The sequence below is a fragment of the Colius striatus genome, chromosome 20, assembly GCF_028858725.1.
Source record: "Colius striatus isolate bColStr4 chromosome 20, bColStr4.1.hap1, whole genome shotgun sequence".
Lineage (NCBI taxonomy): Eukaryota > Metazoa > Chordata > Aves > Coliiformes > Coliidae > Colius > Colius striatus.
Genome location: NC_084778.1, coordinates 3,834,079 through 3,858,837, shown reverse-complemented (window position 1 = coordinate 3,858,837; position 24,759 = coordinate 3,834,079). Strand labels below are relative to the sequence as shown.

At 42.8% G+C, this 24,759-nt stretch overlaps 1 protein-coding gene across 1 annotated transcript in view; it reads left to right on the top strand.

Moving 5' to 3' along the window:
- Positions 1-1,584: 1,584 nt before the first annotated feature.
- Positions 1,585-24,759, top strand: part of SSH2 (slingshot protein phosphatase 2) — a 97,206-nt gene continuing 74,031 nt past the window's right edge. The window contains exon 1 of the mRNA XM_062012010.1: positions 1,585-1,707. Coding sequence (XP_061867994.1) covers positions 1,645-1,707 — 63 coding nt within the window. The 5' untranslated portion in view covers positions 1,585-1,644. The remainder of the gene's footprint in view (positions 1,708-24,759) is intronic.

Genomic DNA, 24,759 nt, shown 5'->3' with positions numbered 1-24,759 from the left:
CTTTTTCTTCCCAGATTTGCAGCTTACTTTCTCTATAATGGCAAAAGGATGTCTGGATTTGGAATAGTTTTTGACAATCTATATCCACTGTACACATACACCAAAAGCACATCAGTCTGACAGATTTGCCTGCAGAAAAGATAAGGCATTTAATTAAAAAATGAGAGGGAGGGGGCAGAGAAGAGGCTGCTCAGAAAAACGTATTGTTTTATTGGAAGCTGTGGAATATTCAGAACTTTGGGGATATTAATTTAAATGGGGTCTGAAAGGCATTTTCTTGACCTCTGCCATAAACCAGAGTGGGCTGCTAGCACATTTTTCATAAATACTGTGTTTCAAAATAACAACATGATGGCTGTAAAAGGCAGGACAGTGACTCTGTGTTTACTGATGGGTTTTGCTTACTCTCCCCCCTGTGCTTGGATCTTAGGAGAAGCTCTTTTGGACTCTTTCATGTCCAAGATCCTGGCTTACTCTGCAGTGTGCTCTGTAAACTCAGCTCTAGTCCACCTTAGGGAGTCTGTTCGTCATCCTCTCATGTCCACCAGGAGGCAAAATGCCTCATTATTGAGCCTGACTTCTCCACTGCAGGGAATCCCAGCTACCAGGGCCACCCTACTAATTATTTTGACTACAAGGCACAGGAGAATAACCTAAAGGGCTGCTATGTGGCTTCTGCAGTGCTCCAATTTACAGGAGTCCCATATAGTCCTGTCAGTCTGAGGAGCAGATGTAAGCAATGACTGTGTGCTTAAAAGGAGTCCATGGCTTAATATTCTTGACAAAGAATAGTTTGCTCTGTTTAATATTGAGACTGCATTCTGTTTATCCTATGTAGTGTTTAGATGGCCAAGACGTTTTTCCATCCCAGTTACCTCCTTCCCAACATTGTGCACGAATTTGGTAGCAACAAATTTGGTAGCAACCAGGCTGAAACTGCAAAGCAAATGAAGCTTCATAGTATGTGTCCCTTTCTCTCAAAACCCAGACTGGCAAGCAGCGTTTCATTCTGGGGACGTTTGAATGCTTAAACATCATGTGTACTTATTAGACTAGTTTTTTTTTTTGGTGTTTGGGCTTGTGAACTGATGTACAAACAGGTGTTTATGCTGGTGTCATTGCAGAAAGAATTACTATTGCTCCCTAACCCAAGGAAACACTGCCGTATATGACTGTTAAGGCCAACTTTCACCGAGTTCCATGCCATGCGTGTCCTTAGAGCAGGACAGGATTCCAACAATCCATCATTCATACATACTAGAGCTCCCTGCGAGGAAACCACGTCCTGAGTGGCCGCAGATCCCCTCACAGGGCAGGCCCCAGAGGGCAGGCGGGGGCAGGCACGGGCTGGCCCGGCGGCGGCGCGGCAGGGGTTAAGGCGGTGGCGCGGCCCGGGGGTGGCGCCGCGCTGACAGGTGGCGCATGCGCCCTCGCGCCTTATTGTGCCCGGCCGGCCCAGCCCCAGCGCGCCTCAGTCGGCGAGAGGCCGTTGGCGCGCGTGGAGCTGCTGCCCCCTGCGGCCGGCGCCGCACCACCTCCGCTTCCCCCCCCCCCCACCCCGCCTCCCTCCCCGCCCTCCCGCTGCCGGCACTCGCCATGGAGTAAGGCCCCCGCCGGCCGGACGGGAGGCCCCGCCGCGCCTCGATGGCTCTGGTTACGGTGCAGCGCTCGCCTACCCCCAGCGCCACCTCCAGCCCCTGCGCCTCGGTGAGTCCGCCCGCCGGCCGCCCGCCCGCCCGGCGCTGAGGGGAGCGCGGCGGTTGGTGGCCGTTAGGGTCCGGTGCGCGGCCGTGCGCATGCGCGCGCCACACCGCTCGCGTTCCCCCCCCCGCCTCCTTCCCGCCGGCGGCCGGGCCCTGACAGCTCCGTGTGGGCAGCGGCAGCCCCCCGCCCGCCCGCCGCTGCCCTCGGTCCCTGCAAGCGGGGTTGCACACACACCCCTACGGGGCCCTGGCTTCGTGCTTGCGTCGCTGTGGCCTGGTGACAGGCGGGGGTCCCGGGTGCCCCTTAGCAGGCCCGCGCTGGGGGTGGCGGCTCCGCGCTCCCGGCCCTCAGGCTGCGGAAGGGCTCTGGGGCACCGCATCCCGGGTGGTTCCCGCAGGGTCCTGCTCTGAGCCTCGTCCCCGGTGTGAAGGTGCCACTGCCCGATCCGCCTCGAGAAACTGTCTAAATAAGGCAGCCTGGTTTAATTTTGTGCTCATTGTATGTGGTGGCAGAGGCGGGAAGTGTGCTTGGAAGCAAACTGACATTGTTCAGGCCACGGCAGTTTTAAGATGATTCAATCTGACAGTACCCTCTGGGTATCTCCAGTACCTGGCTCTTTGTGAAGAGCTAACATTTTTTTTTGGCTGTTTCCTTTTTTTCTGTCAATGTTGCCTCTAATCTTCAAGAGGCTGTGTCAAACCCAAGACAGATAGAAAAAGGCCAGATTTCAAATCTTTGGGTAAGATGTGCAGAATGAGCAGATGTGCCCATCGCTGCCCTGAGTGAGGGAGACAGGCAGGCAGCTGTAAAGACTTCTTGCTTTCCATGCTCTTTAAACTTAGCATGAGGCTGTCCTTTTAGTACTTTTGGATTGTAAAATCTTGCATATTAACCCCTTAAACTGCTACCTGCCGATTATGTGGCTTGTCTCTGATATAACTAAGGATGAAATTTAAAACAGTGAGATTGCTTTCACTTTCTACATGCTTAGTTCTCAGCTTTTTTCCTCAAAAAATCCTTATGTTACCACTGGTGTTATGTCTAGTTTGCAAATGTTTGGGAGGGAGAAGGTTTGAAATCCCAGTTGCTTCTGTAATGGAGGGGGCACAAAGAAGCCAAACTACTCTGAAAATATTTCTTGTTGTGTTAGGTAACCTCTTCTGAAACTAGATCAGCTACTTGACAGGTCCTGCCTGCCCTGGCAGCATTTTAGCTGTCAAAATGCTCTCTCTTTTTTTTTACCTCTATAATTCCCATGTTCTCTCCTAAGGTATGTTTATTTAGCAATACAGATTAATTTAGCTTATATTTTACTACTATAAATATTAATGTGCTATCTTACTTCAGAGGTTGCTTTCCCTCTTTTGGCTTCTTTACCCTTTCCACTGTTCCTTTTCCCATATATTTCTTGCATTTAAGATATCTTGTGAGAATAGGTGGATCTCTCTTGGCATCTTCTTTCTTTGTCCCACTTGGATGCATAACTGCTTCCTCTTAAATATTTGATATATATGAACAGTTAGATGTATTCTGTCAGGCTTCCCCGCTGGAACAGACAGACTGTTTCCCAACCAATTAAATTAAATGGAAACTATACTGACTTTGGAACACTAACTTAGTTTTTTAATACATAAACAAATCTCTCCAGAGCCTGATAAAGCTGCATTTTTTCTGGATCTGTTTATCTATATTATCTTTCTTCCATCTCATAGTACAGAAGTGTAATATGTACCAGTGGTCTTTAACTCATTGATGCCCTATGCAAAAAATAAGCATGTGACTCTTTTCCTGGCCTGGTTTTGATTCTCACGGTTACTTCTACTTTCTCACACATTTCTTGCAGTTTAAAGTGGAAATGATGTTCATCACGTTCTGCCCTTAACTGCTATTGTTTGGGTACTTCTGCATTTCCCACTATGGCTTTCTAACCACACGTGGGGATTTTGACTACCCTTTTAGCCTCCTGTTCGTGAACTGAGGCTGATTGTCTCTCCATCCTTCTCTCAGAACTTTATTGAGCTTGTGTGTCTTCCTCCTCCTCTGTCACAAAGTTGTTTCTTAACCAAAGTTATTGGGTGATTTCAGATGATGATCCTTCCTAGGCTGCTAAGAGTTTGTGAACAGGACAATAATCTTTTTCATCCTTAGGAAGGCTTTGGTCCTGTGAGCCTGATACACGTGCCATTCTGATGGATCTTTGTTAACTTCAGCAGGAGGACTTGATTCTTTTTAAAATGAAACTGTTTCAACCAATCTGTTGTAAAGTAAGGATAGCCTCCCTCTGTAAGGACTGATAACTGTCTCCAAGTCACCTCTTTAATAGAGAGCTCATCGTGCTGAATACTTTTTATGAATAGTATAAGGGTCTAACTTGCTGTGTGAAACCCTGCTGTTTCTGAGCAAAGATTATCAGGTAACTGCTGGAACTTTGCTGTTACAGCTTGTGGGCAAGGAAGAAGCGTGTTGGTGTGCAAGCATATGGCTATGTCTAATTCTATTTCCAGGTCACTAAGAATTTTTAGGACATAAATGGATTCTCTTTGAAATTTCTTGATTTTTTTGCTTTAGAGAGAAACTTTTCAGACAAGGGGAAAGGGTGAAATTGATGTCCTCAAACTGATTTTTTTGGTGCATTAAGTATGCTCTAGGAACAGTTATAATTGTCTCTTCAGATTCAGGGGAATAGCTGATCTTAATCACTCTGATATTGAATGGCTTTTATTTATGGGGTTTTTTTTTCTTGTTCTCATTGCCATGGAGCATCTCATGAGCATTCATTTCAGGGCAGTTCATGCAAAGTGTTGATTATACATTCATAGCCCTCTGGTTGCTTGATGACTTGTAAAATTCTCTTAATTGTCTGTCCAGACTTCTGTGATCTATTTGGTTTTGCCTTTGGTTATGCAGCTGCCTTTGAGAAACAGGACTGCAATCTTCACTTCCATAGAGCAGGACAGTTGTCTTCTAACTGCCATGTCAGCAGAAAATGAAGGCAGGACTGTACTACAGTGAAATGTGAAGATACCACGAGCTGGGAAGGGGCCACTGAGTGCTGACTGAGGCCTTTGTTTATCTGGTTACACAAAGTAAGATTTTGGGTCTTTTCTTTCTCCTTTGTGTGTTTGAGGGGAATTGAGGGGAGCAGGTGTGCCCTGAAGTGCAGGCAGAGCTGCTGTATGGTAGTTTGAAAAATCTAGCCTGTTGCTTTTTCTCTCTGTAGCCCAGATTCTCTGACCCTGCTTCCAATATCCATGCAGAATTTCCTGTCTTGCAGAACAGTGTTTTATCAAGCATAGGGCTTTCCCATCCTTCTAGCATCTTTATTTCAGTGAGAAAAATGTAAGAGCTTATTTTCTTTGAGTTTTTTTCTTGAGGCTTATGAGATAGTGAACAGAAAGAAATCTGAATTTAACTTGCTTTAGGGGTTTAAAATGATGAGCTTTTTTTTTCAATTTAACCAAAGTACAGTATGTCAAAAGGCAGTAAGTTCTTTTTCTTGGGCGCTGCATGCATTGTTGTTCAAGGCGCTTGTTAATACTGGCTTTGTTTCCAGATCAGTTATGAGTTGCTTTTGCTGCTTGTGTCTCTAAGCAATGGACCCTTTCCCCAGTCTCCTGTTGGTATTAAGCTGCAGATGTCTTACGCTCCCTGACTAACACTGAAGATCTCTTTTGCTCTCTCTGTAGCAAAGTGTGGGTATGACAGCCACATTGTCAGCTCTAGGGACAAGCTGACAGAAACAATTTTAGTTAGAGAAAAGCTAGTAAAAGGTGCCTGCCTCATCATCCTTTGAGCCTTGGTATCTAAGACACTGGAAACTATTGGGAAACTTCAGTCACCAGACTAGCATCCTATCTGTGCCATCGTGGTGACGAGAGCAGTGGAAAACTGCTCTAATACTCTTTGGAGCTTTCCAAAAGACTTTTGATAGTTATCTCTATTGGGAAATTATTGAGACTTTCCCTTTTAGATTATTTTTATGCATAGTTCTGAAAAAAAAATAATCACCACCAAAACAAGCCAAACCCCCAAACAACTGTAATTTCTTTTAAGTGCTGTTTTTCCTTTGTCTATTTAATCTGTTTCCTGAGAAGTGAAGAAGCTGGGCAGGCAATCTGGTCCTGACTGCTCTCAGTTCACTTGTCTTCCCTACCCTCAGGGAGACAATATGCTTTTATTGGAAGGGAGCAACTGACCCAGAAAGAGAGGATATGCTGCATATATTGTTCTAAAATGCACAGTTTAAAAAAATAAAGTTTAAAGCAGATGAAAACCTAAGCCATTTGACTTCCTTTCCTTAATCCCAGGAGAACAGCTTGAGTGGGAAGCAGAGTCCTGCAACTGTCTTTGGGAATCTGTCTCATGTTTTTCTTGAGAGCTCCTTCCTGGAAGCTAAATATAACATTTCTCTACTCCTGGTCCTGCAACTGCTATTAAATAATGTGGTAATTGTGAATTTACTTAATCATTGATAAGTCCAGTCTATCTCACATAGATTTTTTTTTTTTTAATTAAGATCTCTGTATCTGCTGCTTGTATAGAGTTGTGGAGAATTGTTTCTCCCACTACAGTGTAGCTAGGAGAACAGCAACTTCTTATGAAATATTTACTAGACTTAGAAATGCCTAATATTTAAAGATGGTGTCAGCTCTTCCCTTTTGGTTTTCCTCAACTCATGTTTTTCAGGTATAACCCTAGCTCATTCTGAGAACTTCAGTTTTCAGATACAATGGACCAGAAGAATGTGCTGATTCCTCCTTTAGGCAAGCTTCTCGCAGTGCATTACAGATACCTCCGTCCCTGTGTTGCCACCTGTCACCATTTGGGAGATAAAACTATTTTAGTGATGTCATCTGTAACTTCCTCCCTATCTTTCAAACTTCTACTTCTATTGAAAGCTCTACAAGGAAAACAAGAGGCTTCTACCTCTTGTTGGGTGTGATGCTGTGTTTTTAAAAGAGGAAGGTTTTTACCCAACCAGGCTCTTGCATTGCAGATAACATTTGTGTGTGTGAATGCTTTCGTACATGGTGAGACTCTCCTCTTCCTAAAGCAATTTGATCATTGCCAAGTGACCAGAGACCAGTCCTTCTCTTGAAGATTTGTTGTCTGTTGTACACACACATACAAGGCTCTTGTAGAGATCTGTGTGAAATACAAAGTCCTTTTTTGTGCCGATAACAGCACATGGGGCTGAGAAGGATGATGACGACGGTTGAAGTACAACCTTGCTGAAGATCATATAGAAGCATTCTTGAAACTTGCAGAGTACAAGAACAGTCTATATCTTTTTCCCTATAGGATCTAGGTGTCCTTTTGTAGGCTGTCTTACTATCTCAATGATGGCTTGCTTGGTGTTTATAAGTCTTTTTTTCCCTTCCTGAAACAGCCATCTCTCTTTTTCATTTCCCAGATGTCTTTCTAGTTTTCTTAGTTTTCTAGTTTTCATACCTTACAGCCACAGTGATGATGATGAGGTTCAGTTTGGGTAGTAGAATTAGTACAATGATTTACTTTTTGCTGTCTTTTTCTTTTCCTTGATTTGTGAAGAGTATAAACTTGGACCTCGCTACAACTTTAACTATCAGGTCTAACATGCTTTGCTATGTTATTGTGCTTATTGAGCTGAAGGATGTACTGAATATAAAATACCTTTTTCATACTGTGCTTCACATTCACACTCAGTCTAAGGTTTCTTTGCAAAGTTGGCAGCTACTTCTCCCATATCCTTCCCTCCCTTGTTTTGTTTGCTGGGGCACTGTTATCCCAAACCTGACAATTTGTATATGTGTCATGACCAATGAAGTCCGTCTAAAAGATACTGTGGTAGCTGGCCTAGAAACTGAAGCCTACTTTCCTTGGGGAAGGTGAAGCTTCTCATAGTACTTTGTCAGTGTTGACCTAAAATGGCTGTTTTTAGGTTGAGGAAAATTTTGTCTTTGTACTACTTTTACTTTTTTTATTCCGCTGAATATGATGCCATTTGTGTCACTTTAGATGAAACAGCTATATAGCTGAGTTGCATCGTGAAAAATATGAAGTTACATTGAAACAAACTGAGTGAAATATGTGCTGAAGTTGTCATCTCTGGAGTTCCAGCAGTACCTAAATTCTTGTGTTTTGAAAAGGAGCATGTAATTTAAAAATATGAATAGACTGTGATGCTGTAATGAGTCATTATCTGACCAATATTGATTCTTGCCGTTTAAGCAATGAAAGAAGGTTGACAAGGGTAGGATACTGTAATACCTACAGTTATTTTGAGTCAATGACACATTTACTTCAGTGGAGAATGTTATTTTGAGTGGAGACTCAACAAGCAGTCTGGTGGAAGTATTTTAGTCTAAGAGGGCTGCCTTCATCCAGGGGTAATGCCTGAGGATTTCCAGTTACTGGAAAAAAGTCCTGGAAGATCTATAGCTGCAAGTATCAAGTCTTGGGAAATGAGGGGAAAAAAAAAAAAAAAGAAAATAGCCTTTGGGCAGCTTAGCTCAGTGAAGCTGCTCCCTGATCACAGCCTGCAGCTCAAGGTTTCATTCTTCAGTCACAACAAACCACATCCTCCCAGTACTACAGCTCAACTTCACTCTGATGAGGCGAGAAGGCTGTTTTGCAGACTGGCTCTTGGGAACATCTGTACACTGGAAGCACTTGCTGACCTTGCAAGAATGTACTGGATGAGAAGACTTCAAAAACGCTCTTGTGCTATTAGAGTTCAACTGACACGAAGCTTTTGCTGTCTTCACATCTGACTCTCCTACTGATACCATTCACACAAAATATGTACTAAGCTGCTGGTCTTCTGAGACTGGTACTTCTTTTATATAAACTGGCCTTGCAAGGTGGAAGTACTAGGCTTGTCAAATGCCTGCCCCAAGACTTGGAGTTGTTTGATTCAGCCTGTGAAATTAGGAAGAGTCTTCTCTCTGTTCCATTGATTTGCCTGAGCATCCTTTACATTTGTTTATTAGGTACTGATAATGAAGCTCATCTGTTTTGTGTAAAGGTAGACGGGAATCTTGGAAGCCAGAGAAAGAAACAGATGACATCTATTGGAAGCAGTCAGTGATTTAAACAAGGCAGAAAGGGCTTCTTACCTTATGGCTGGAAGCTGTTCCTCCAGAGCACTCTGTTTAAAGGAATAATAAGGTACAAAGGCTAAATCTGATTTTTGCATTTTTAAGTTGAACTGTATACATTTATTAGATCACTGTCAACCATCTGCAAAATGTTTTATTGCAATAATATCATATTGCAGTGTGTGTGTTTGTGTGGTTTAATTAGTATTTAGGCAGGCTTCTGTATCTGCAATTTTTAATGTGTCAATAGCTTTTTGCCTAAATAGAATTGCTCTGAATATGCATCTTATCAGTGTTGCTCATTGCAGGCTGCTCTCCTCTCGGAAGGCATAAAACGTTGCTGGAAGATGAGTCACACAGTTAAACAGCTTGTTGCTTCCCTGCTGAGACGCACCCTTACTGTGTATGCCAGCAATCATGAAACTCCTGGCAAATACCCCGTGATGTGAACTTATTATGGCCTCGGCAAATGAAACGCCTGTGGCACTCTCTGAAAGGCGTTTTGCTTGCTGCTTTTGGGTATACAAGTCATCCTTCTTCCAAGGAACTCCTCAGCTGAGGCTTCATGGATATAATCAAGTTAGTGCATCAGAGTGGGCTGTTTCCAGGTGAGATTAGGGAGGAACTTAAGGCCATAGTGCAAACACCTAGTATTGAAGTTAAATATTTTAATGCCTTTGATCTGACCTATTTTGAAATGTTTTATCACATATCATGCTGGCCCTCTACTAAGCTCATACCAGAGCTCAGGAGGTGGCTTGGATGATTGAGCTGCCCACTGCTCTGCAAATAGAGCAGCACAGGAGATCTCCAAGAAGGGAATTCCAGAGATGTCTTCTGAGGAGTTGTGCGAGTCTGGGACTCATGATGCCATACTCCCTGTCGCACAGCTTACCCCCAGCCCACACCTGGTGAGGTGGGCCACAAAGAAGTCTGAGGTGAGATAAAGCAGGATTTTAAAGAAAGAAGACCCTAACCTGACTCCTCTGTGGATCTGAGTCACATATTTTCTCTATTTAGTGGGCTTCAAGACAATTATGTAGCAGCTGGCATATGATACACTCTCCTCAGGAAACAATCTGCAGGCTGCTTCTGTTAGTTTGCTGTAGCTGGCTTTGCTGTTGTATGAGTGGGGATGCCTCAAAGGGAATTTGGAGCAGGTTCCAAATCCAAGAGTTTGTTCTGCCTTGTACAACAGATGAGAAGAGATAGGAAGTCTCTGGGGAAGAATGGCACTGTAGTACTGTATTCATTCGTTGGGTCTTGAGGCCTCCTTAGCAAAAGGCAGAAGTTGCTGAGCTAAGCATATATGCATTAAACTTTTAACTGGATTAAATGTCTGAGAAGTGGATTTTCAAGTGGAAAGCTGGTCCTGTCACAGGGGACTGTGATTGTCCTATTGCTCTTGCTGACTGCTACTGTGTCCCTTCTGTTTTGATGTACAGGATTATCACATTTAAAATTGCATCAAGGACTTTTAAGACTTGTTCAGCTGGCTTGGTTTAGCTTCAACAGCCAACATCTGAGAATGGTGTGTGTTGAGATTCTTAAGGAAAAAACCAAACTACTTTATTAAACTTTTCATCTTTATACCTTTTAGCGTGATGATGAGAGGGAGGGATAGGGCATGGGCCTTGTATGTGTAAAATGCTTTGCTTTCCAAAGAAGAGCTTTGTTGGTAGTTAGAGGTAGTCTGAGTCTTCTGTGTGATGCAGGACCAACCCTTTGGCTTAATCCACCTAAAGCTGGAGATTCCTATGAAGCTACTGAATGCTGAAGAGTTCCAAGTACCATGTTCCAGGCATTTAAAACTAAAAGCCCCCAACCTTCACTGGCATGTGGAAAGCCTGTGGGCTACTGTCTGAAAAAAAATTATTGTCAAGATCTTGCTCAGTCAGGAAGGGGCTAGTCACAGAATCATATAGAATCACACAATGGTAGGGGTTGGAAGGGATCTTTAGAGATCATCCAGTCCAACCTCCCTGCCAAAGCAGGTCCACCTAGATCAGGTCACACAGGAACGTGTCCAGGTGGGTTTTGAAGACCTCCAGAGAAGGAGCCTCCCTGGGCAGCCTGTGCCAGGGCTCCCTCACTTGAACAGTAAAATTGTTTTTCCTTATGTTTAAATGGAACTAATTAAAACTCAGAATTTCTTTGGTAATTTAAAAAAAAAAAAAGTTACAACTACTTCTGTAAGCCAGTGTTGATCTTAGGAGCAGCTGTCTGTGGATGATTCTTGTACAGTAGCAGGTGTCCTTTTGAGTCTGCTGTTTCTTCACAGTAGTCCTGACCTCTGGAGCATCTTCTGTAAGAAACAGTGTCACACGGAAAATTTAGCTCCTAAGTAGTTGTAGGGCAAGCAGGAAAGTGAGTCAGCTCCGTGACTTACAGACAGGAGCTAAACCTAGTTGCAAGAGGAAGTGCTAGGTGACATGATAAAGGTGTTTCTGGAATAAGGATTGATTTTTGTTGTTGTTGTTGTTGTTAGGTTTTACTGTTGTCTTTTTGGTTTTATTTTCCTTTCCACAGTCCTCCTCAACAGTTTAATATAGTTTAAGGACAAACAGCTGTGGGCATGTTCTTCAGATGATGCTGTAACCAGTGTATTTAAATATAGTGCCTCAAAATGTGGAATGAAACAGTGAACTAGCTGCCATGTTCTATTGTCTTTCTGGGTGAAGTGTAAACCTTGAAATGACAGCCTTCTCCTTTGCCTTCCAAACTTGCAGAACAGCTGATAAAGACTTAATTCACTTTCTGAACAAGTGTTTTTCTTATATAACATCTAAAGAGTTTCCTTACTGGGAGTTTCCTCTGTTTTTGTTTTCAGCTGAGTTGTGCTTATGTGGGGTAGCAACCTTGTGACTTCAAAAAGTGAAGTGAAACAGGGCAGCTTGAGCTTTTTGTTCTTTTTTGCATTTCTTCCTTGGTTGTGTTTTGGTTGCACAGCAATTAATAGAATGTATAGGCCTGAATTTCAACACTTAAATGAATCTTTAGGTAGCAGGAATAGGATACCCCTGTAAGTATGGGTAAAGTCTAATACTGCATAAACTTGTCAGTACAGCTGCACATGGAAATCAGGTATCAATATGTTATCTCTTGCTTTTTGTCAGCCTGACACTGTGTCCCTCAGCACTTTGCTGTGTGGTGTCTGGGGATGACTGCCTCAGTGGACTGTCGTTTAGTGCAGCTTCTGCTCTGCTCCTAAATCTTAAATAAAATAAATTATCAGTGAAAAATTCTACTGGCATAGCATATTTTTAAATGCCTTCCTGAAGGTTGGGCATAGTTATATAAACTTTAAGCAAGGGAAGCATTATTATTTAATGTGTATAGTATGACTGGAGTAGAGTTTGCATAGTCTTGGTGGGTGAAATGAATATTTTTCACATCTACTTTACAGATCCGTGATCTCAACTTGTGCTTCGTGCTGCAAAGATAACAACTGTGCTACAGGCTTCTGCAGCCCACACTTCTGGTCTTTGAAGTGGAATCTTTCTCTTTTAGACATAGCAGAAACTACTTTTGTCTGGAGGAAGCTCTATTTAATTTAGGTCTGTTGATGACTGTAGATGTTCAAGATGGTTATTTTGGGGCAGTTTCTACGTAATTCTCTTATAAGTGAGAAGTTCAAACTTGACTCTCCCTTTAGGAGATGGCAAAAGTTTTACATCCTTTTAGTATTTGGGAAGAAGATGGTGTGAGCCAGAACTAATTGTTAAGTTTGAATAATTGCTCACATCTTGATTCTAAACTTGATGTGCCTTATTTAAAAAACTAATTAAAAACAAAGCAAAACCAGCAAAACCAAAACAAACACCCCTCACCCTCCAAACACCCCCCAAAACACCACCAAACCAAAACCCAAACCCAAACTATTTTAACTTGTTTAAACTTCAAACTTGCAAGTTTGTTTTTAGGACAGATGAGCATAGAATGCCTTGAGCCAAAGGAGGTACGTGCCAAGACAACTTGAGGAGAGAAGTAATCTGTATCTGTCAGAATTTCATTTGCTTACTATGAAGTAGGACACCTTGGACATACTTCACGCTTCTTAAATGTTGCTTTGATGGTGAACACTTCTTTGCACGTGCTGTGGGAAATACTGAAGAACTCTGAAGTGGTTGAGAGATATCAATAGGGTACTCGTGAAGATTCTTTTCTGGGGCAGAGGATGGGCAGCAGTTTGCCAACTGATTTCTGATAGCAGTCAGCTTTGCTAACGTGTAGCATTGCTCTTCTTGGCATGGTATCAGTGCTCTGTGTGGTGTGGAAGCACTCCGTGTAAAACGTGAGAACTTCCTGCTGTGATAAGGAGCCAACAGCTCTTCCAACAGGTGCAACCTCTAGCTGCAGTCCTGAAGACATAACAGAAGCGTTTGCTGCCACGGCCCTTCAATGTTGTCAGTCTCCAACTGAGTAGCTTACTCATGAAAGAGCAGTGGAACAGGCTTGAGCCTGACCTGAACCAGTTTGGAAGGCAGAGCTTTATTTTCCGTGTTGCACTTCTATGATAAGAGAATTAAGAAGGGAAGTGATGTTCAAGAATCTCTAATCCATGATGGTGACTCTGACTAAAATGGAATAATCTTATTGTAAAGGGTGCTCTAAACCACTGAAGCTTTATAAATATTAATTTAGTTCTTTTGTTTCCTAATAAAAGGCTTTTATTCATGAAATGACTATTTATTTATTAACCTGACAAAACTAATAGCAAGCTCTCTTCTTTCAGTGTATGCATGTGCCATATCACAATTCTGCTTGTCACTGTACATAAGAACTTCATTCATCTGCTTTAAAATGTCATTGATAACAACCTGGCAGTGGCCCAGCTTGGAGCAACTTAACTACAAAAGGCTGCATTGTAAACCTTTCTGAGAGTACATGCTACATTAAGTCTAAATTTATTTTTTTAAAGGGAGAAAAATGCATTGCCTGATCCAGGCTGTATCCAACTGCTGCAGAGCTTCAAACCTCTGGAAAAAATGGAGCTTATATTGAGGAAATCTGACTGAAAATGGAATAGTTTGGAATTAAGGGTGCATTCTACTCACTTTAAAACCTTTGAGGTACACTGAATTTAGAAGCCTTATCTGAAAATGTGAAGATGTGTCTTACTGAGCCAAAAGCAGCTAAATAAGGACTTGTCCTTGTAAGGATCTTATTTCCTTTAGTGTCTTCTTTCCTCGACTGAATACCCAGGATAAAAACTACAGGCTGAAAATAAGTCATAAGCCTCAGAGAGTTAGCTACTGGTACCACAGTGAGGTAGTTTGTCTCGGTTATAATAACCTTCCCTGATCCCAGCTGCAGTCTGCACACCAAATGTATTTAGCCAAACGTAGGTTCACATAGTGCAAGCAGGATGTCTGGCACACACTGATGTTCCAGTACCTGGTCTTTCTGCCGGCTCCTCTGGAGGTACTTGAGCTGCTCATTGCTCTGGCAACCCTGGATGTGGGGCTTTGTGTTCATGGCAGTTTAGGGCTTCTTGCCTTTGACTTTCATGTTCTTAAAATACTTACAAATGAAACTCGTGGCCTGGATGAGGGTGAACTGAATTGCTCTTGAAACAGATGCAGAGCTCGTGACCTTCTTTGAGAGAAACTCCCACAGATCTTTAAAATGAGCCTGCCCTGTGCTACATGCAAGGCCAATGTGTTCTCATACAGCCCCTGACTAAACTAGCTCGTCTCACTGAACAATTTAACAGTCAAGCAGAACAGGAACCTTTAAGGCATCTTCATCTAAGGTCTTGTGGGAGCAATGTAAGTGTGCTGTTAGCTGCCGTTGTTCTCATGCAGCACTCTAGAGATGCGAAAGTCCCAGTCAATGTGGCAAAGGGCTTACTCAGAACTGATGGGTGTATAGTTTGCTTTCCTAACTGGAATGGGGACTGCAAGAGTCTTACAAAATTACAATTTCATGCTGCTTCAATTCTGTGGTTTTTGTGTTTTGTCTCTTTCTTAAGTATAGTGTATGGACAGCGCCATTGGGTTAGGGAACACTTCATCTTCAGAGACTATTCGTATGTAGCCTTCCACTGAAGCCAATGGGTGTGGAGGTAAGCAGCACTGAGTGCTTTCTGACAATACCACCACCACCCACTCTGTAGCCTGGTGCACACAACATTCCTTGTATTTGAGCATTGTTTTTCTCTTAAAAAGTCGCATGCAGTTGCACAATGAAGACACTGCTTATTTGTGTAATGCAAATCTGTTCCTACTTGGTGGTACAAAGTGCAAGCAGTGAGCATCAAAGTGTGGGAGACTGCACAGATAGTGCATGAACACTTGCCACTAAACTTCAGTGACATTGTATTATGTCAAAATAAAAGATGACTTCACAGTTGCTTTGTGAGTGAAAGGAATTTGAATGTAAGGGTTGAATGTTAGTGTCTGAAGCATTTGTGCTACTGATGCTCAACACCTTTTTGTCCTGCTATTGTTTATTTGTTGATGCATTTTTACAAGTGCTGAATTTAGCCTCTCAATGGTTAATCACTTTATCACCAGCTATTCATAATCAGTGAGAGTTTCCTGTTTCCTTTTCTTTTTGTTGATTTCATTTTCTGTTGAAACATAACTTTCTCTGTTGAAACAACTTATTTGCTTCACTCCTCCGTTTCCATCTAGTGACTTAAAGTGGAGAGAGGGGGGAACTATCTGAAATGGCCTGATATTCTCACAGAGATATTGACAGCTGGGTTTGGTGACTGAGTTGTTATGATAAAACACAAATTCATTAGTTGATGCTGTTGAAATCTGCTGACTTTCTGTACTCCTAATAGAAGGCTTTAAAATATCCAGCTGCAGACTGATCCTCTCCAAGCATGTGACACTGACATCAGTCCTCGAAGTGAGGCATTGAACTGCCTCCAAAAATGAGCTCATAGAGTGATATTCAATGCACTGATTTAGCACAATATTAGCTAATTTGATTACATCGTCACCTGTACATACTGTTTGACAGATAGGAATTCATTCTAATTTTAGGTCTGTCATTCCAGCTACCAGTGTTGTGATCCTAAGATCCTTTTGCTAGGATGCTGTGCTCCCACTGTATGTTAGGAGATGGCTTGACAGAACCCATCTTTAATTGTGACTGACTTGCTCCGAAACTTACCAGTGTCTTTACTTTCTTCTCCCCACACATTTTCTTACGGCTCTCTTGACGTGTTTAAATGGTTGCATAAAAACACAGCTATGTCCTTTCCCAAGAGTCTGAGCAGTGGTTCATCTTCAGCCTGACCAGCTATCCAAAGCAGAGTGATTGATAATGACAGAAATAAAATCAAACCCTGGCAGGCTCTCCTGGAGATTGTCTGCTGTGTGCCTTCAGCTTCCTCCCCTCCTGCAGCTTGAAGGCAACAGTAACCGCGTCCTTCCTCTTGTGAGCAGACATTGAGACAGCATGTTGGAGTGATGGTGACCCTGGATACCGGCCCATTATTTTACAGCCTTGAACAAATTTACCTGTAGTTACAGTATGAGTATGTTCTAGGTGCCCTAGTATGCAAACATTTCAAGATGTGCCTTGTTGCTTATTTGAAACAGGGGCATAACAGAAAGAGTATATTAGAAGAAGGGTTTGTGTGAATTTGGACAGAACTGTTGTCTCCCTCCCCCCACCTGATATTTCTGCCTGTTATTGCACATTACAGGATTGTTTTGGATGCTGTTTCCTGATGAATAAAAGGCCTTTATTGAGCTAGTTATAATGTTGCTCTTTTCTTTCAAGAAAAACTGCTGCTACCTTAAAACAGAGGAAGATGTTGTACCTTACAGGACTGCAACAATGTCTGAATTGTGATTTGTTGTGCAACTGAAGAATTACTGTGAAAAAAAGAATAGGAGAAGGGCTACTGATGTATACAGAAGTCGAGGTTACAATAAGCTCTTAAAAGTGCTAGGAATACAGCAAGAAAATAAGGTAGGTTTGAAGAGCAAGTTTGAAAATGCGGTGGAAGAAATCTGTTCCTGCAAGAGCAAATGACCACTTAGAGCAGCCAAGGAGAGTGGTTGATATGAACTCTGCACAGAGTTCAGTGGCAAGTGTGCTCTGTCTGGGGTGATACTGGCTCTTCTTTATTTACAAGAAGCAAGCGTTTTCAGAAAGAGCTTCTGAAACAGCCGTGGTTGGGAGAGGGATTGGGATGACAAAATACTTATTTCCATCTAGAAAGTTGGCTACAGCAGTAACTATTCAAGTTGGCTTAATGGCTGCTGCCTGGTTTTGGTTAACTTGAAGAGCTGTGCTGGTGAGAAGGGAGGCATGGGGGCTGTACTGTGCAGCCCGTTGTGCCCCAGCACACCGTGTGTTGCAGCAGCAGCTCAGTAGCGTTGCTGCAGATGCTGCTCTGCCTCTGCAAAGTGATGAAGTAAACTTCTGCTTTTCCCAGTAAAATGCTTGTGGTCCATGGGTCATCTAGTTGTTTAGTTCATCCTTAACAATAGCAAGGGTTGTGCAGAATACATGTAGGGCATGGAAACAGAGAACTGAGCCCTATCTATCCTCTGCTGTTGGAGGGCAACAGGAGAGGAGGAGGGAGGGAATGGAGGAAAACAGCTTCGTCTGTGCCTGTTTTGATACCAAACAGCTCTTTGCAGTGTTTTGAGGAGGTGGGGAAAGAACCAGATGCTCTTAGGAAGTTCATACTATTGTTAAAAATGTAGTTCACAGATGGTGGTTAAGACCTTGAAGAGGCTTTCATGCAGTACTTATGCTCTGTAATAGACAGATCATCACATAAAGACTCATAGAGATGACTTAATCCTAAGGATGAGTCTACAGTGATCTATTTGATAGAGGCCCTGCAGATCATTGCAACCTTTTTAAACAGTTAAGAGCCTTCAGGATCCCTGAATGTTTAGCATTACTCCAGGATCAGGCCAATCATTAAGTAAATCATCAGGTAAAATGTTAATACAGCTTTGAGACTTTTCCAATGAAAGTGGCTGTTACGAAATATAAACCAACTTCCTTTATTCTTGGTACAGAAATCGGTACAGGTAGTAGTGTGCAAATCATTTTGTATGGTGCCATCTTGTTAACAGGCAGTTCTGGTTTTGTTGCCATTTATCTGGTTGGAGTTGGAAGCAGACCTTGTATGTGTTTTCTTCTGAATAGCTGTCAGTACTTCTTGATAGCTAATGTGAAGGATTGTAGGTTACGTGTCCTCTTGCTCTTGAAACAAGATGTCACTCTTCCCTATAAGTTGTATAGCAAATGAACAGGTTGCTCCTTGTCAAACATGCAGAATCAGAAAACCTTTATCTCAAATTTGTCAAATATAAATTTGTGAGGCTTATTGATAAGGTCTTCCCTGACTGCTAGTCAGCTTTTTTGTTGTCTGTGAGCTATGTAACTAAAAGTATATATTAGGGGATTGAAGCAATGCTGGTTTATGTGGTAGCACTGGCAAGAAAAGGGTTCAGATAACATGAGAACCAATCATTGCTTTGGTTTTTTGCTGCTATCTTTTCAAGTGTAGCTTCTGTCATCCTGAAAGATGTTTCTATGATGGGTTTTATTAGTATTAACTACTTCCAAGTTTAAATTGTGTTTAGTAAATTGGTTTCTTGTGATGTTTGTCATGTGATGGTTCATGAGCCTTGAAGAATGTACTTGTGTGACTTGAGCCATGTATTTGCCCGTACCAATGCAGACTGTCATGTGTTCTTGTTGGTCTTGCCTTTTGAGCTAAGTAAAGGAGGTGGGGGATGGAAAAAAGGAGGACTATTTCAGGGCTAAGCTACCAGAAATTCTCAGACTACTTAATTTGTGACCTTATGCACTGGTTATATGCAATGCAGGATTTTCTGCCTGTTCAATGTCTTCACAGAAATGTTTTCTGCGTGAGAAGCTAAGCTATCTTTCTTATTATCCTCTTCAAAAAACAAGGAGGAAAAAACCCTCATGTTTTGATAAAAGAATGTGTTGAAATCTCGGAGAAAGATTTTTTTATTGTATTTAAACCTTGGTGAGAGGAGTGTGCTTTAACTAAGACAGTTGGAAATTATCTACCCTGTTCCACATTTCCGCATGTATCAACTGCAGCATCTGTAGAGCACTAACTTTATTACTGTAGTAAAATGAACACCGTTGACATGACTGTATCTCTGCCAAGAGTTTACTATTTCTCCACAATTACCAAAGGTTTTGGTGCTAAACTTCTGTTAGTGAACCTGTGTAGGGCTCCTAGTCCCACTGCCAATGTGTGATGTCTGCGTCCATTCCACCTCTGCACAGAGAAACCTAAGTCTTCCCAGGGCTGAAGACTGACAAGGTCAGACTTCATATAATGTTTGATTTACTCAGTGCTTTCAAGCATTTGAGCATCCTTTAATTTAATTTCCTTCCACACATATACATGCTGCTGCTGCTGTTCAGTCCTCTGTTTTCCTCCCCCACTTCACATTCGATACAGCAACTGCTGCAGATGAGTGTTCTTAACTCTTCAAGATCAAGGCTTTACAGGAGAGATGACTGTCAGCTAAAGTGTAGTGCCCTAAATCTCTGCATGTGGATGCATTGACAGTAAAGCTACCCATCTTTAGCAGCTTTCATTTTTCAGCAGATGGGCTGTGCTCTAGAGTTCACATGCTATTAGACATTTTTGTACTTTTTATGTCTGCGTGGGCTAATCCATTTCTTTAGATTTGAATCCAACATCAAAGTAACATTGGTTTAATACAATGATGTTTGCATCGCCTTTTTTTCCTCCAAGTTGGATTTTATTTTCATCTCTAACACTAGTAGTTGTTGCTTCATAATTTAGGGCATCTTGCTTGCTCTTCACGTTATTTAAAAAAACCCCAAAACACAACACAAACTGTAACCTAAAAAAACCTCAACCCACACACAAAACTCTGTTTTACTTACCTCATACGGTATTTCCACTTGGCTCAGAAGATGTGGATTTATGAGCTGAGGGAATCCTCATTTGGCTGATCACCCAAGCTTTCTTCAAGAGCATTAGAAGGATCTACAGCTCTACAGTTTAAGTTCATCAGAGGGCTGACCTGCTCTAGTTTTAATGAGATTTATTATACGTGTACCTTTTGGATTCTCTGGCTTTCGTCTTCAAAACAATCTGTATAAACCTGTTAGTAAAAGCAAAACTGTTGACAGAAAACTGACTCTTTATACTGAATGTGCCCTGTATTAGATTATTGATTTTTTTACATTAAAATAATATCCCTTGTGCCATTTGGCATGCAGCTTACTGTGTTGTTTGGCTAAGTGCTTGCATTCATGCTTTCATTCTTAGCTCCTCCAGTTCTCCCTCTCAAAAAAACCCACATTGATCAGTATCGCAGCTCAAAGCTTGGAGAAGATAGAAGGAACAAATCTGGGTGTTGCAGTTGATGGGTGCTTGCGTGTGAATTTTATGGATACAGCTACAATCCTGATAACACACAGCGGAGATTGGGAGAGGAGGGTCTTGGCCAAACACAAGGGTGTATTTTCCCTAAAACTCCCTTTGGCTTTTACAAAAACTTGACACCTTTTAATCATTTGAGTTTTGTTAGCTGAAGAAAACTTGAGAGTTCTTGACTTGCTTCAGAACAAGTTCCTGTGAACTTCCAGCTTGTCAAGTAACAGTGGGGCTCCAGGGCCTTGAATGGGATCCAAGGGTGCTGGAGGGACATAGATGTGCCCAGGTTACCACCAAGTGAATGCTATGCTGAAGAGCATAGGCAACATGAGCCGGGACTGGTGTCTGGAATGAGAGTATCTGGGTCAGTCTCCTCCAAAGCTGCAGGACATGTGAGATGCTGCAGTAGTCTGACTTGACTTATTTGAGTTTGGTGACTTTTTTGACTGTGTTAAATCTCCATGGAAGATGTGGGTTGACAGGCCTGTAGTGGAAGTGGCCAGTGGGCACTGATTTGACTTGTTCCATCAAGATTTGGTAAGCCTAATGACTAGGTGATCTCTGGAGCTGTAAAGAAAAGTCTGACTTGTCAATAACAGAATTCATTAGCTTTCCTCTGCTTGCACTGAGTGTTTTATATGTGCAGTGCTCAAGTCTGCTGAGGCAAATGCATTGCAGGGTTTTACGCCTTTCCCTTTTTTATAAGTCTCCCTATTAATGGAAGCAGAGTGCATAATGTAATCTTAAAATAGCTACTCCATGAATGCAGAAACATTCCACTTCTGACTAATCAGCCATTCAGATTCAGCCTTTAAATATATTCCAGAGACTGAGCGGCAGCTTTCTATATCTGCATGAATGGAGTTAGAAACATGTTGCAGCTTGGACCTGTGCAAGCATCTTGCTTCTTGTTTTGTCTTCTGACACTGAGATGTGTGAGGTAACTGCTTCTAGCCTGGGCAGCAGAATGCATATTCTGATTGCCATCTCTTCGGTTAGACAAGCAACCTGATGGGATATTTTGTCCTCCCTATGCCCAAGACTGAGAGGATCTTGGAAGGACTGGCCTGATAAATAGTCCCCAAAACCAAATTTCTCTTTCTCTTGGTTGTGAATGATGAGAAACACAAAGAGCTTATGGTGCGAGGCCTGGCTCTAGTGCATAGCTTAAAGAGCTGGGCAAATACCAGGAAGCTCATGTGTAGTGTTTTCTCTCTGACAGACTGCTCCACAGCAATGCACGCTGCTCCAGAGCCTGTGGCACAGCTGCACAATAAGACATGCCAATACATGTGGGAGACACTGGGGGGACCGGGGGACAGAAGCTGTGTGGTCTGTCGCATCACTGACCTAAAGCCTGTCCCAGCTTAAAGATTTCCCTTGGAACTGCTCGCTGGCTGCCCAAGGGGATGGGGCCAGGTTACACAGGGCCCCCTCCCAGGGGACAAGTGCTACTGGAAGTGGATACGGTGTCACCTGTCAGAAAGGGACACACTTTCATACAGCCTCTTGTCCTTGCTGTAGCAGAGAATGAAAAACACTCTTTTCAAGATTCCTTTGCATCTTCACTGGGTATATTTGAGGGGGTTTGGGTGTTTTCAGAGTGGATATACATCTTCACTGGATTGGACTGTTGATGCTTCATGTGTAAGCAGACACTTCTGATGATCTGTGTGGGCCAGACTATATTGCACTGACTCTTCTGGCAGACTGAACACTGTTCTTTCCAGTGTTTCCTTTGCTCTCCTGCCCACACGGCTTCATCACTGCAGGAGCCTGCTGGGCCAGGTCAGCCAGACAAAGCCTAAATAAGAGATTTTCCTTAGCTGACCAGTGTTGCCTTTCCAAATACCACATGACCTCTGTGACTATAATTGTATAGCCATCTCATTTAGAGCTGACCTCAAAGGCAAGTTCTGTCTTCCTCCCAAAAAGGGAGATTTTGACATAAGGGCTTAGACTGGTTTAAGGCTGCTTTATCTTAGTACAGTATAAACCTGTTTCTAGTTATCTTAAGACAGATAGCAACTGGGGGATTTGGATTGGACTGGATGATTGATTCCTGCTGACTTAACCAATCCATAAAGAGTGCCTTTTGCCCTCACCTAGCTAATCTTAATTTCCTTTTCTGGCACAGGCAGTAAGCACTTACTCTACACTGTTTCTTGCAGCCTGACAAAGTCCTAGGAAGGGCTATACTCTGAGCATTGGCTTCTGCAGTGCTGCTCTTCAGGTGGTTATTTATGCAAGGCGCTAGCCAAAGGGAAAGGAGAGTTTTAACTGGATTAACCTCAAGAAGAGAGTGTGTGGATTTAGGGATTAATGAACCAAAGGCAACTAGCAATCACTGACTTAAAACCTGCTGTAAGAGAGCCAGTCTACAGATGGAAAATACAATCCTCCCTTACCTGTGTAGTGTTGGGATTGGCAGCATTTTTACCTTTGGGGTATTAGAGAAGATGGTCTTAGGGGTGCAGGGTGTTTTCTCTTAAGAAATGTTGGGAAACTGTTCATAATTGGAAACTCCTTAGGAAAACACTGTTGAGACACTGAATGCTCAGATGATATCTTAAACTTGGCATTTGAAAGGTGTGTTGGTGGCTCACTGCAATATAATGAGAACATCTGGTTTCGATAGACTTCTAACTTCCTGTACTTTCCTTGCCCTAAAGTGTTTCTGTTGTCTCATATATTTTTTTCTACAGATGCTGTTATGCATCCCCTGCAGGGAAAATCCTAGTAGATTACAGGATTGATAGAAAGATTGGGAAGCGTGGGAGAGATCAACAAAAACCTGTTACTAAGGAGACATGAGTTTTAGCACTGTGTCTGTAATGGCCAGTCTGCTGAAGGGGAAACAGATGGTACAAAGGAGGCTGGGATTATATAGACAAGTACTGCAGGACCACAATCTGATACGTCTCTGGAACTTCCAGGGGTCTGGCAAATCCAATCTTGTGCCAACACTAATGGAGTTCCTTTGCCTTTGGTTCAGTGTTTCTGTCCTTCTGTCATTAAAGGCTGTTCTGGACAGTGAGCTTCTGCATCATCTATTCTTGCTCCTGGGAGCAGCCAGGTTTGGCACCGGTTGAGGGCGAGTGGCTGTGTGGAAGCGTGTCCCTTTGACAGATCAAGCTGTACCCACTGCCAGTTGCACTGGCATCTGGAGAGAGGCAAATGGCCAAACATAGCTCTCTGTTCTGGTTTAGTACAACTTTTCTGCTGTTACCAATGTACACATATCAGAACGTGGCTTCTTTTCTGTCCCGGGAGAATAGGAGGATGGGTGGTGGCCACAGTCACTCCCAGCTTTTGACACAGCCTGGCCCTTATGGCAATATAATGTTTCGCAGAGGCTTAAATTTCAGGAGTGCTGCTGCCAGCTGCTTTCCCTGCTGCTGCCTGCTCTCTCTGGAGAGAGATGTGAAATGACACTGCTGCTCTGGACTGAGCAGTGGGTAAAGCAAAGGCAGGATTCATCCTGGATGAGGAGAAACAGTGCTGGGGTCACTTTTGCAAGAGAATAATTAAGATCTGTTTTTCTTTTATTGAACTTTCAGGCTCTAGAGAATGTTGCAATGAACAGGACAGTGATTCATTAATAGATGGAGAGTGCTAGATGACTACAGTACTAGAATTAATAGCTTGACAGCATTTCCTTCTGTCCTTTTCTCTCCTCCCACAGCAATTTGGACTGATACCCAAACAAACAATAACAAATAGATTTTTGGAGGAGCTGTTTGGGAGAAATAACAAAAGTCAAAGGGCGCTTGTTACGCAACTTTGTTCTTTGACTCTTCTAGAAAACCCTGTTCTACTCCTCAGCTTCATTTTCCTTTTTCTTTTTTTCCTGTTTTCTTCAGCCCTTGTTGGAGGAGGTGTCATATTTGCTGCCTTTCTTTTGGTCCCTCAGAAACTGCTTAGACCCTTGTATCTCCAGTTGACTGTAGGCATGCAGTGCTGAAAGTGTAGGCAGAGCTCTTCTGTGTGTACAAGAGCCTATAAACCAGCTTGTATCAGCCAAGAGAATGGCTCAGCATGTTGGCTTTAAGTCCAACAGCATGGGACTAATAGTTGGGTGTATTTTTGAAAGATGTGAATGATTCTGAGTGGTTTATAACTGTTATGTTCCAGTTCTAGTAGTGGTGGTCCCCTGCCAGAAGTGGGGCAGCTGGGAGTCTGTTCTGCACCCTGGAGATGCGAGGATGTGAACAAGGAGTACATGTTGTACCTTGTGATTCTCTCTGCAGTGTCTTGCCAGGGAATATCTTCAGACGTTCCTTTCCCTCTGCTCTCCAAAGGCTGCTCTGTGTCCTGCATGTACACAGAGCTGTCCCAGCAATTCCTTTTGAAGTTTTACGTGAAACACTGGGTTTTTTTCACTACGCAAATGGACACTAGAGGTGCAGAGATTTTGCTTCCAATTCCTTTTCTGATGCAGAGTCTGAACTCCTGTTAAACCTCTACCAGTCGCTTCTGTTCTAGATATGTCACTGCAATAGTGCAGAGACTCCTTGCCTGTGCTCTTGCTTGAATCCAGGGTTACACAATAGCAGCCTGCGAGTGCCAACGCAGATGCTGCTGCATCCAGAC